General features: G+C 35.0%; 1 protein-coding gene across 2 annotated transcripts in view; it reads left to right on the top strand.

The window, feature by feature from the left end:
• The first annotated feature begins 4,296 nt into the window (after positions 1–4,296).
• The window catches only part of LOC119071460 (neurotrimin), a 116,499-nt gene continuing 106,549 nt past the window's right edge, over positions 4,297–14,246 (top strand). Inside the window, exons 1-2 of one of the 2 annotated variants that reach the window (XM_037176317.1) lie at positions 4,297–5,123; positions 11,642–11,722. In XM_037176317.1, the coding sequence (XP_037032212.1) occupies positions 5,033–5,123; positions 11,642–11,722 (172 nt within the window). In that variant the 5' untranslated portion in view covers positions 4,297–5,032. The remainder of the gene's footprint in view (positions 5,124–11,641; positions 11,723–14,246) is intronic. The other variant, XM_037176316.1, reaches the window with a different exon arrangement.

The following is a 14,246-nucleotide window of genomic DNA, read 5'->3' as shown; positions in this document are numbered from 1 at the left end:
ATGGAAACTGTCGAAAGTGCTACCGGTTCACAAAAAGACCAGGTCTCGTGGTCTTGATGATTTTCGGCCAATCAGTATTCTACCTTGCTTGTCAAAGGTTTTCGAGGTTCTGGCGAAAGAGCAGCTGACCTCTTATCTGAAAGTGAATCGTTTGCAGGACGACTTCCAGTCCGGCTTTCGTGCGTGCCATAGCACGAATGCCACCTTGTTGCGTGTCTCTGATGAAATCAGGAAGTCATTCGAGAAGAAATTTCTGACAATTATGGTGCTGCTTGACTTTTCCAAGGCATTTGATTCTCTGAATCACGGTAGACTCCTGTATAAGTTGCGTTCCAAGTTTGGCTTCTCTTCGTCTGCTGTGTCTCTTGTTCGTAGCTATCTTTCTGGGCGTTTCCAATGTGTATGCATTGGTGATAATTTTTCCGAGCTTAGTGAGATCGATGTCGGTATTCCCCAAGGATCTGTCCTTGGCCCACTGCTGTTCTCTATGTACATCAATGATCTGCCCAGCTGCCTCAAAGCTGCCCTTCACCATATGTTTGCAGATGATGTGCAATTATTCCTTTCATGTGCCAAGAGTAAGATTAATGAGGGAGTTTTCAGAATCAACCAGGACCTCTATGCTGTCGGTCGCTGGGCAAGAGAGAACGGTTTGAAGTTAAATGCGAAAAAATCGCAAGCCATTATTTTCTCTGAAACAAGTCATGGGCTTCCCTCCCCGAGTCTGATCCCTCGTGTCTTGTTGAATGGTATTGTGTTCCCCTATGTTGATAAAGTGCAGAACCTTGGACTCATTATGGACAAAAAAATGACGTTTACGGATCAAGTAAGCGATGTTTGCTCGAAAGTCTTTGGAAGGCTTCGTTGTCTGTGGCAGAGCAGTCATCTTTTCTCTCAAAAGACTCGGATTATGCTGGTTAAGTCTCTTGTCTTACCTGCCTTTACGTATGGGGATTCAGTCTATTCAACCAACCTTTCTGCTTCTTCTATTCGGTCGTTAGAAGGAGCATTTTCTGCATGTTTGCGTTTTGTTTATCGCTTGAGACGCTACGACAGTACTCGTGGCTACGATAATGATGTCCTTGGGTGTTCTTTGATGACCTACCTCAGGCTGCGGTGTTGTACCGTCATCTACAATGTGGCGAAACGGCGGGAGCCTGGTTTTCTCTACGAGAGGCTATGTGTCGGTAGCTCGGTGCGCAGTCGGAATTACGTACTACCCAGACATTCTTCGGTTCAATACAACCGCTCTTTTTTCGTTCGGTCAGTAGCCGATTATAACTCTATTCCGGTCCATATTAGGGGGCTACCTTCGGCGGCGAAGTTTAATGACACTAGTATGGCATATTTTACGTCGTTGTAGATTTCGATTGGGTGTTGCTTGGGCGTGCTGCCACCCATGTGATCAGAGTCTTTTGTCTCTTTTACGTTTCCTTTTTACTGTTTTACTTCTAGGATTTTGCAAGCGAGTTGGTGTGACTATCCGGTGCGTGTTAATGTGAGTCAATTTAGTTTTTATTTAATTTTTGTTTATTTTCTTCTACTGTAACCAAACTCTAACGTCTACTTTCCGTCTATATAGTTCGTTTTTGACACGACTTTTTCTCTTTTTATATATGTCGTTTAATTAATTTGTAAATTTGCTATTTTTTGTTTTTCGCGCAGAACATTTGTATAAGGATCCTCCTTTTTGTTCTTAATTATTGAATAAATTGAAATTGAAATTGAAATATCTCAAAATTGTTCCCCCATGTAATGAATCATTTTCGCAGCATGCACTGTAACCTACTATTATTTATTTATTCCAATGAATTTAATAGCTGTTTTCACAGCAGTTTTCCACTTTATTTCCCGATTTTCCATCAGAAGATGAACTTGCTCTTGTAAACTTTCGAAACTTGTTCAACTGAAAGTGTACTGCTGTCTTGGGAAGGGATCAATGGAAATAACTGATGATACTAGATCACGCTAGTCGCTGACCGCCACTGAATCCTGAGGTCGAAACAGCGTCTTTGCTTCACTATTTTTCACTTCACGTGATAAAGTTGGGTAAGGGAAGAGCTGTTTGCTCTGTTGGTTTTTTGACTCGGTTTAGTATTAATAGCCTCGCGCTGTGGGTGAGTTCCAGTGTTGCATTCGGTTCGTTGCCAAATCGCAACATAAAAAAACCATCCCCGGCGTCTTCTAATCACATCAAAAAATATCGCTCCATCGTTGAAGTAAATTTTATTTTCTAAAATGGATCAAGACATAAAACTAAAATTTTGACGCTGCACGTAAAGGAAATAATTACGAATCTAGTTCCCAATAGATTTTCTTAATACATTCTTTGACTGGCAATACTGATCCTAATCGGTCGCGCGTCTTTGTCTTTTAGCCTTCGACATGTAGGATGTGTACGTGTAATACGTTTAGAATTCATATGCAGAGTCCAATTACATACATATTGGCATGAGATGCTAATTTTGTATGAAACTTTTCTATTAAGATCAACTTTAATCTATTTGGACCTTCATACATTATGAAATATACATTAGCTGCTTTTATCACAAATGCATCATCAAAATCATATTTTTTTACTTCATACCCTGTCGTCACGAAATATATAACCATTAAAAAAACCAGCACTTATCTACACCTCACCATAATAATTCCAATGAAAATACATCCTAGCTAGCAAAGAGACTTTAATTGTGCTTTAATTAATTTGAAAATCACATGGCATGCAGCTGCTATAACGCCAATTATTATTTCATATTTTAAATGCTTCGAGACGAGTGAACGTCTCGACGAAATTGTATATACATACACTCAGCATGGTTCTTGGATACCATGAACAAGTTCCTCTTAGACTCACACGATACGAAGCGACGGGTGGATAAGCGTGATTTCCTAGTTTTTTTTTCTTGTTTTAACAAAATAAAGCTAAAAGAACACTTCTATTTCAAAAGTTTTTTTTAGTTTTTTTTTGTTTCTTTTTCATTTTTTTTCTGTTTTGTTTTTTGCAGTTTTGCCGAGTTTTTGTGTTTTTTTTTTTCAGAAAAGGTAGAGTAGCGCCGAGACTACGAAAAATTACGAATTATCACATATTTGTTTTATGTGGAATCTGATATTACTACCACAGATTCTGACAGCTGTTATATTGAATGCAATTTTTGAATTTTTTCCCAGTCGAAATTTTTGTCGCACATGTGTAAAAACCAAAAAACCATTCAATATCAAGACTGTCAAATTTGTGGATCTAGAAATTATGTAGAATCTGTTTAAAACGAAAAAGTGATAATTTTTTAATTTTGTTAAGTTATGGGACGGTGAAGGAAATTTCTACCTATTACAATTTTGTATTATTTATTTTATTTTTTCACGTTTAATGACCAACTAACAGGCCGTAGCCCAATAACAAGTCAGTCAGATTACAATGAATAAAAACATAATTTACATAATTAAAGATCAAATTTAAATTTACGTTACAAATTTTTTGACACTAGTAATAATGAAAATATACAGTAGCAGAATTTAAAACAAAACCAGAACAGGGTAGAATAGAATAACCAAATAACCGTCTGCGAAATGGTCACCAATCAAAAAAATTCCTGACCAAATTATTGTAAGCATGTAGATTCGAACCAACAACGTTGAGATCCCCAAAATAGATATCGTGGTTCAGTTGGATTCTATTTACCGGCGCATTCCTTTGATAGTTTGTGGTCATCATTGGCAGGCAGAATATGGATTTCTGTCTCGTTTGTCTCGTGGGGTTGTGAAAAGAGAGTTTCTGGCAGAGTGACGTATCAACAAGATTGTGGACTAATTTATAAAGCATGATCTCGTCATTCTCCAGACGTCTAGATTCAAGAGAGTGCATTTTTAAGCGTTTTAGTCGCACATGGTATTCAGGACGTGGATTAGCAATTTGAAATTTATAACAAAACAATATCGTAAACTTTTTTTGCACTCTTTCGATCTGATCACTGTGATTAGCGTATAGGGGATTCCAAACTGTGGAGCAGTATTCAAGCCGACTTAAAACGAGTGACGAGAAATGTCTTCAAATTCCTAGGGTTTCCTACATTTTTTATCATTTTACCCTTTCCGCCTTTAAAAGTCGGCGTCTCAGGAAAGGTCAATGTTGTTAATAATAGGAATATAAATAATGGTCCCATATAAATCGAGTTTTTAAAATTTCAATATAAGCTATTTCGTGCGAGTCTATTTAGTAACCACAAAGTTTTGGCCATTACTTGCTTGTTTTGCTATGGGTGTGAGTGTAATCTCTTTCCTATATAACGTTCGTATAAAACCATGTGGAATGCATCTATATTGGCTTTCCTGACAGACGGTGTTTTCCCGAGATACATACTACGAGAGGAGATATTGTTTTGAAAAATACAACTGAATGTGGGGTGTCGTAAATATGTCTTGCGCATGACCATTGAATGGAAAGTTTGTCTACATGAAAAACTTATAAATGCTTTTCGGATATGTTCATTGAGAAATTTGTTTAGTTTGTTGTGGACGATTGAAGAAGTATACCAAGTAGACTTCATGACAACGTTGTGTGTCCATTTACAATGAACGCTAAAAGTAACCAATTTTTATATTTATTGATAGAATGTTAAAAGATCAATTTGATTTTATTTAGAAAAAAATTTTATCAATTAGGAATAATAAAATTATTTCGAATTGAATATGTTGACATTTGATTAAATTAAGTTCTATTACTTAGTGTTATTTTTACATTAAATCAAAGCAAAATTTTGTAATTCTACTACATATCAAGAATGCTATTTATGTGCGCTATTTGTTTGTCCAGTTGAACAGTACACCGCTTGTGTAATACTCTATATAACTTGCGACTCAGAAAACTATATCAATTTTTTTTTTAAATACTAAACCTTCAGTAGTTTTGCATCGCGTGATAATCTTTAATAAACAAAATGCTAAAGTGAGAATTTGTTCAACCCCACTCGAGTATTAACTTAAAAAGAAAATCGCTTATCCATCTCCTTGTGTTGTTGTTCAAAGTTGTAGCATGAAAGCACCTGGATTAAATGATGTGTTTTTTGCAACAATTGTGTTTGGCCTTAATGGATATTTTATTGCCAATGTGTGTGGCAATGAAGGTTTGTATTGTTCAGTATTGTTCATATCGACTCATAGAAAAATATAATACACAGTAAATTAGAAATGGAAGTTTGTAATTTGATAATAAAACAAATTTGCAGCCGTAAGTAATAGTCAGGGATTTTTTTTGAAAATGGAACTAGTCGAAAGATTTTTTGTAGAGGTCTGTTGGTTATATACCCAAACAGCCCGTGGTCTGAATAGTCCAAAGCCACTTATTGTAACTAGTGGTGAAGGTTCGATGGTCGAAAAAAGGTTGTTATTTGTCTATCACGGCGGCCGCTACAGACAATGGACTCACAGGAGGTGATATTCCTAGTGAATGTTCCAAGAAATTATGAAATTATTGAAATATTTTTTAAAACTTTATCGCCATCACCGAAAGTACCCATACTTTGTTACGAGTCCCATTGCACGATAAATAAAAGGAAGTTACGATGGTACCATGATTTTGGAGAATAGGTTGCGTCCCAAACCCAATTTTTGTCCTTCCTCCATAGAATGTGGAAATATCGAGGGAACATTTGATCTTGATGATCACACGTCTTGGCAATGATGCTATTTAATTCAGCACGGGATTGTGTCTTGCTCTTTTAGAGCAATTGTACCATACGATCCATTCTTAAAAACCGTCTCACCACAAATGCATTTGTGACGAGAGCACATATATTTTCCGATACGTAGATCAATCGATATTCTGAACGCGTTTTTATCCAATAAAGTTTCTAAATGTTTTGATGAATGTTCGTGCTTACACTGAAAATGAACCTATGTAGGTCCTACGAAAATCTGCATAGATCCTACAAAATTGCTGGGTTGATTTGGAATGAGCATTTCAATTCTGTTGATTTTACAAAATACTTGGTAGATGTTACCAAAAGTTAATTCAACAGTGAAATTGTTCTGCTTACGGTTGGTTCGTATTGATTACTGGACATGTCTGCAACATGTGGGTTTGTTAATTTTACAATTTTCTGGTAATGTTAACAGAACAATTTGCTACCATTTCAGTTGGTAACTTTACCATTTTTGCTGGTAAGCAGCATTAGGAACATTAAATTTAACAACAAAGATAGGATTTTTACTGGTTAATAGCATTAAGAATTAAGAAAGACATCAGAAACTCGGACTGGTAACCGTTACAAATTTTTCTGTAATTCGAACAGATAATTTGTAATGGTTACAAATCCTAGTTGGCAGATATCATTCTTAAGCCCAATTCAGAGTCGTCCGTTTAGTTCATCCGTGTACTTGACAGATGTGCTCAAACAATAGAATGTAGGCGGAGTTTACGTATACGGATGAACATTTGTTGTAAACGGTTGAATTTTTTTTAGACTGAAAGCACCTTTAGTACGATTAAACAGCAAAAATGGTAAATAACGGAAAATTCGTAGCCATTATCCGGAAATACGTAATGGATACCACTACAAAACGTTCCACTTTCACATCAAGATTTACTTATCAAAAATACTATATACAGCCCAAATTTGTAATCATATCGACAATCTTTAGAAACTGTGTAAAAATGAAATGAACAAATTGTATCACAAATTTTCGGTAATGGTTACGAATTTTCGATTTTTGGCATTGTTTACCGACTCGGATTGTTAACCATTACAAATTTTCTGTAGTGGTTACGAATTTTCGTTTTTTTACTATTTTTGATAGATTTTTGACATTGTTGACATTGTTTAACAAATTGTACTGATAACCATTACAAGTTTTCTGTTCTGTTCGAAAATTCGTAACTATTACAGGAAATTTGTAATGGTTACCAGTCCAAGTCTGTAAACAATGCTCCCAATGCCATTTCCTGCCAAAAATCGTGAAAATCGAAAATTCGTAGCCATTACCGAAATTTGTAATGGTTAACAGTCCCAGTTGGTAAACAATGTTCCCAATGCCATTACCTGTCGAAAGTCGTAGAAAACCGAAAATTCGTAACTATTACAGAAAATTTGTTTTTATTGCCAACTCCAGTTCGTAACGAAAAATTACAAGAAGAAACTTAGAAGTAGGTAACCATTGCTAAACATATGTAAAATTAACAGCGAGAATGGTCCCCGATAACAAGTAGGTACAAAAATTGAAACTGGTAAAATCAACAGTCGCAACAGTGAAATAGTAAAGTCACGAATCTGTAACTACAACTGACATTTTCGTACTTTATACTAAAAAAAACTGTTGGTTTATGATTTACCAACTACAGACCCAAATCAGCAGTGCCGGTAACTCAACATTTTCAGTGATAGATCAGTCTAGATGACCTGATAGAGCCATACATTAGCTCTACAATTCCCATAAGCCGTGGTATCGACAGGCCGGGTATATGTTTTTTTGGTACGAAGTGGAAATTGTAATTGATTGTCTTTAACCAGCTACATAAATACCGAGATAAGTATACATATTGTACCTCTACTCTAAAGATAATGTTTTTGATGTCTGTACGGATTGACCGAAACAGAACAAAACCCAGAAAAACTCATTCTCACATATATTGTGCAATTAGAATAGGCGGTGTAAAGTATAAATAACTTATTTTTAATTGATGTAAATTATTATTCTGTAGAACAAAAGTGTAAACAGAATATCTGAAAAATTGTCTGCTTGATTTTATATCTCACTTTAAAAGCTGTAATTTGAATGAGACTAAAAGGATATCCCGATCCATTCTAATTCAATCTAATTGAAGTGGGATGGCATCGGGATGGCAAGAATATTTTTCAATAATTTCTATATTAAATTAAATATTTGTTTCAATGGTTTTCATGGTAAATCTTCTTTTTATTGAAATATGAAACTTTTTTCTCAAAAGCGTACACGGTCTATTGGATACTTAGTGCCATCATTTTGGTAGTAGGTATAGCGACTTGAGTCATTTATTCTTATTTTAATTAATTCTTAAAAGTAAGAGATTGCAATTTTCCGTCATGGACATAACAGTTGCATCACCATTTGAGTTAACTGCTGGTTGACAACCTAAATAATCCCAAAAGTCCAGAAGGGAACCAAAAGCAAATCTAGAAAATTCGTCAAAATTATTATGATCTAGAACAGCGAAGCTGTTCCACTTGAATAATTTCAAAAGTCCAGAAGGGAACCAAAGAAAATAGTCAAGAGTCCTCAAAATAATATAATTCGCTAGATGGGTTTCAAGGGATTGAAAATCGCTTGGCTAGATGGGGAAGAACAAATACAGTGAATTGAATATTGTACCCTTGTGTGCACCACTTGGTCGTATAGGTGGTGTATTTTGTAAAAAGTTTAGAATCTGAACGAACCGAACTCTGGAAGAGTGTCTCATCTAGTCAAGCGATATCAACAACATTATATAGATAGAATTTATATTTTTTACGCAGATAACTAACCCAATTAACAATCGTTAATTTTGTTTTTTTTTTTAAAGAACAATTTACCATGACACGATTAAGAGTTGACCCACAGACCACTGGATTATAAGCCGAGCGCCTTACCAACAGATCATTTGTTAAGATTTAAATTTTTCATTATATACATTGTCCGTGAAAATATTTTTCGTGTGAAGTGACAAAAAATCGACGTGCCGACGGCGTCAATCATTGACAGTTCTGTGCAATAGTGGTCGAATTCACAAGGGCGCGTACAAGAATTCTATTTCATTCACTAATGTTAACTTTAGTCGCTCAAAGTTAACTGTGAGGTTAGATTCTCCACGGCCGATTTTGTCCGTGAAGAATTAACTTTTCAGTGAAACTTGACATTTTTGAAGTAAAAAGGTTTTCGATTTTCGTGTTGATGAATAATAATTATTTTTGAGTGATGACATTGTGTTCAAATAGTGAAAATCAATTATTTAAATTTTGTTTTTATTGCAACAACAGTTGTCAAAATTTACTTTCATTAACTCAGCGCGTTCACCGAAAAAATAGAATTTCTGTACGGGCTCCAAAAGTTAGACTTACCGTGGATTTACATAGCAACGTAAAAGTGACAGATGCAATGTTTTTTAAATACTGCAACCCGAAATTTCATTCATAAAATTAAAATTATGAATGAAATTTCGAGTTGCCGTATGAGAAAATTTTTGCATCTGTCACTTTTACGTTGCTATGTAAATCCACAGTTATGTTCGCATTTTCAAGAAATGATTTTTGAAAGTCGAAATTTCATGAAAAAATTGATTTCCCAGCGGCTTTTTTGCTTTATACCGCCATTTTTAAAGTTCGTATTACCAAATTTTCAAAGAAAATGTCTTAAAAACGTCTTTGAATTTGACTGAGCTGCGATACATATTTTTTTTTGTCTGAGTAACATAGTATTGCTAGAACAATATGTTTTGGCCTCATTTGCAATCAATAGAATATCTTAACACAGTAAATTACCACATGAGCGATAAATTTTAAACAACCAATGTATATACTTTGGCCATGCCATATGACGAAAAATTTACTTGTTTCGAAAACAAAACAAGTTGGTGATTGTACGATCTTTCGCTATTGGACTCAGTGTTAGGAGAGTTTCAATAGATATTGAATTGTATAACACTAAACCACTTTAAAAATTTAGTTTCAGCCGGTGCTGGTGAGGAGCAATCCAAAATCGGAAAATGACATCGTTCTCGTTACTACTAGCCTCTTTCCAATAATACCCTACTGTACATGAATGTCGTAATTATGCGATGAATAACCTTTTGATATGTATAACAATTAGTCACTCTACGCAAAGGATGAAAAGAAATCTTTATAAAAGCATTATATTTTTAAGCGATTACAGCTGCTGACAATTTTTTCGCAAACAATGTACTCAAAATTTCAAAATCTCAAAATTTACCTATGGATCTAAATTTTTCATTTTTTAATAAACACGGAAAATCCTGATATGCGTGTGAGGGCTATAAGTGGACTTAGCACCCCATTTTTTGGCATATAGCTGTGTAATGTATATTGCGGAGATTGTAGTTAAAATAGCTGTGTATAACTTATACACATTTCAAATCTATCACGAGAAATAAAAAAATTTCCCAAACTTTCACCCATCTAAGTACTAACCGCGCCGATTGATGCTTAACCTGAGAATCCGACCGTCACCTACGCTGCTGATGTGCTAATTTTGCTTGTGCTTTAACATGTTCTTATTTCGAAGCGTTGCTACGGCAACATAAATGCTGCAGCTATATTATGTGGCACACAGCCTAATTCAAGTGTGTAGTTTTTATATTTCACTTTTGTGAGTTGTCACTACAAGGATTGTTCTAGGTTCTGAAAGAAAGTGAATTGAAACTGCGCGAAGAATCACGAATTTAATTGCAGTGAAATTTCTGATATTCTCATTCGTATGTGTTTCTACGGATTCTGACTGTATTGAAAAGGTATTACTATAACCTATAATTCATTACAATCAGCCAAGATATTTTAGAACAGTTTTTGTTTGTATATTAACATTGAGTCCGAACAGCACGAATCATGACTTGAATGCATGATCCCATACATTTTCTCATATGCAGCACACAGCTATATTTTTCATAAGTCAAATATGTGTTACGCAGCTATGATATAGAGTACACAGCCACAATATGCAGATCCTAGCTATAAAATGTTACCACGGTGCATAATGTAGCTCTGTAATCCATAATATAGCTGTGAAACTCATATTGCATGAAAATAACCAACATTAACAGAATATGCGTTTAGTAGCTATATTTTTATAAGTCTTTCAGCTATATTATAAAAACTACAGCTATATTATAAGTTACACAGCCTTTATCGAAATTCACGGATTTTCCGTGAAGTCTTTAGAGTCACTTACTTTTTCGGGCTACAGGATCTATTAACACCGCATCAGCCTCTGTCACAACCCGAGCAAAAATCGCTTGATTTATATTCAACAAACTATTCGGCTCTAGCTCCAATATCAACGATTTTTTTTAATTTTTATTATGAAGCTGACACTGACAGCCTGACAGACAATGTCGATGACTACGATTATTAACTGTTGTTATGAGTCTTAAAGAATTGGCATTGGCCAAGACTCCATGAGCTTTGTCAAGAATATATTTTTAATAAGCGAAAGTTTTAAAAAGGCCAATCAAGATGTTGCTCGAGGTGTGGCTAGTCCGGGCCTGAATCAGTTATATCGTCAAAAACCTTAAAACCTTAATGTCACCCTTATCGCTATGTCAGATATTCCGTAAGACCGTAAGCCTGACAGACAATGTCATTGACTACGACTATTAACTGTTGTTATGAGTCTTAAAGAATTGGCATTGGCCAAGACTCCACGAGCTTTGTAATTTTTTATTCGGAGGGGGCAAATATTTGAAATTTAGCTCCTCCTAAAAAAATTCTCGCACATTTTTTGAGTACTGCAATGTGTTTTGAACTGTCAAAATTGTTTTTATAAAAAAATTCAGCTGTGACGATACATGGACTTGCGTCACATTCACCCTTCAAGTTTTTTTTACTGTTAATATATAAATATAAAAGATAGAATTGAACAGAGTTAAAAACTTATAATTTTACGAAATCCTTTTTTTCAGATTATAGAGACGTGATTCCTATAAGAGACAATATTCTCAATAGAGAGGAACTATCTGCGAATTCCCTTCCCCAGGATAAAGGTAATCGAAATTTTTATACTAGAAATTAGTTTTAAATTTTACTGCGTTAAATTTTATTAGACTCGACGGTTTTCGATAGGCCTTGGGGTCCTCTATAATCTCCCAAAAGTCCCTTTCGAAAAAATTTCAGGGAATTGAAAAAATCGGGAAAAACCGAAAAAATTGAGCATGTAATCATTTTTTCAATGTTCGACCAAAAGCCAAGTTTCTAAAAATTTTCTTCAAAATTTATTTTTACCTAATTCCAGATACTACAAAGTATCCAAAACAAGTTAAAACCAAAAAAAAATATTTTTACTCACGAGAAATGAATTTTTAAAGGCAAATTTCATGAAAAAGTCGACTTCCGCGAAACCAAACTTTGGCTTTATACCGCCATATCGAAAGTCCGTATCTCCAAATTTTTGCGGAAAGTGACCTAAAAACATCTTTGGACTATCCTGAACGTTATATAAGCAGCATGTCATAACCTTTTTTTTTAACAAACAAAAATTTTTCTCGCATGTCGAAAATTTGCTAACACGCTGAAGAATGGCCGACTCAAAGAAAATTCCATGCAAATTTTTCGATAATTTTGTTCAACGATTTGTGTTAAAACGAGTGAATATCGGTTGCAAATGAATTAGAATTGTTTTATAACTAGTAAAAAGTTATTTTTGAAGGTTTTTGTGGAAAATAGGTGTTAAATATAGACCAATTTCACGAATTTTCATATTTCTTGGTAAATTTCCATACAAAATTCGAATAAACGAGCCGTCAGAACAGTCGGAGCGTTTGCTGCGACTGAGCCCCGTACAAACCCGTACAGCCATTGCGCACGTGACCCTAGTTCGTCCGTCGCCCTACTCTTACCATAAGCCTAATGCGGCCGTAAACGTCGGTAAAGAAAAATTCTTATGAAATGTGTACGTCTTAAAAATTGCGCATAGCGCAATTACGAAGCCCCGTACGACGTTCCTTTCAAATGTAACACAAACTACACTTCCCACTGATCAGTGACTTTCTTTACAAAAATCCAAAATGGCGGCCGACGGCCATTTTGTTAGGAGGTGGAAAGTAGTAGGGCTGCTTTACATTCGTTAGTACCTTTCAAACAAAAAAAAAATCATGAAATTCGGTCAAATTTTACTCGAGATATTAACAAAAAACACCACCTTCACTGTACGGCCGAGTAGCCTCATATAAGCTCACTCCAAGAGACCTAGCTCACACTCCGGTGAACCGAATTTCATTAACCTTTTTTCCCCTGATTGATACGGTCAATACCTATCTAATAAAGCAAAATCCATCTAAATACTTTCAAAAATTTGGCCAACCTACAAGCAAAAACGGCTTGCCGCCCTGCACCTAGTTCACACCAAGGGATCTAACAAACGAGTCGGTCATCCAATTTCCATGAACTTTTTTTTTGTCGATCGGTATTCTAAATACCTTTCATTTGACATATCATTTACAAGTGTAGCCTTTAACTGGCCAGAGATATCTTCGGAAAACGTTAAATCACTTATGGGGCCCCACTTCGGGAGGGATCAACCCAAAATCGCCCATCTTCGAACTTAGCCTTACTATTTTGACTATCTTTCAAGGAAAAAAATTTTTGAAATCGGATTTGATTTACTTAAGATATCGACGTGACGGACAGACAGACAAAATTTTTATTGCGGATTCGTCATCTATGAACATAGGCAAACACTTTGCCCTTACCGTCTGCTTCGAATTCCATCAATTACACACGGCATCGTAATCCTATAAGCCCCTTTGTACTTCGTACGGGGCTAAAAACTTTCTTTTTAGAAAACATTTATGTCTAGTCAAAAATGTGACTAATATTCATAATTGAGTTACAAACAAATTTTTTTTTTAATTTTTTATCGATGGAGAACCTAATTATAAGACACTTTGTCTCGTATCATATGCCAAAAAAAGTTTAAAAAAATTTTATAAATCATTTTGAAAGTCACTGAAAACACGAAAATTCGAATCGAAATACAAAAATTTTTGATGACATACCGTATTTCTATTCGAATTTTCGTGTTTTTAGTGACTTTCAAAATGATTTATAAAAAAAAGTTTTAACTTTTTTTGGCATATGATACGAGAGAAAGTGTCTTATAATTAGGTTCTCCATCGATAAAAAAAAATTGTTTGTAACTCAAAGAAGCAGGCTGGTGGAAAATTGAAAAGTATTGCTATTTGGCAGCAGCAGCTCTGCCAGCTCTGCTTTCAAGTTGGCATCACCATATCCTTGTTCCAAGAATACCTCTCAGTTTGCGATTTAAGGTTCCTGGGAATCAGATTGGTTCCATGCTAAAGAATACTTGGAATTAAAAAGTTATGACATGCTGCTTAAAAAATGTTCAGGATAGTCCAAAGATGTTTTTAGGTCACTTTCCGCAAAAATTTGGAGATACGGACTTTCGATATGGCGGTATAAAGTCAAAGTTTGGTTTCGCGAAAGTCGATTTTTTCATAAAATTTTTACTTTAAAAATTCATTTCTCGTGAGTAAAAAAATATTTTTTCTG

Source organism: Bradysia coprophila, assembly GCF_014529535.1.
Source record: "Bradysia coprophila strain Holo2 chromosome IV unlocalized genomic scaffold, BU_Bcop_v1 contig_5, whole genome shotgun sequence".
Lineage (NCBI taxonomy): Eukaryota > Metazoa > Arthropoda > Insecta > Diptera > Sciaridae > Bradysia > Bradysia coprophila.
Note: the sequence above shows the minus strand (reverse complement) of the source record. Positions and strands in the feature narration are given on the sequence as shown.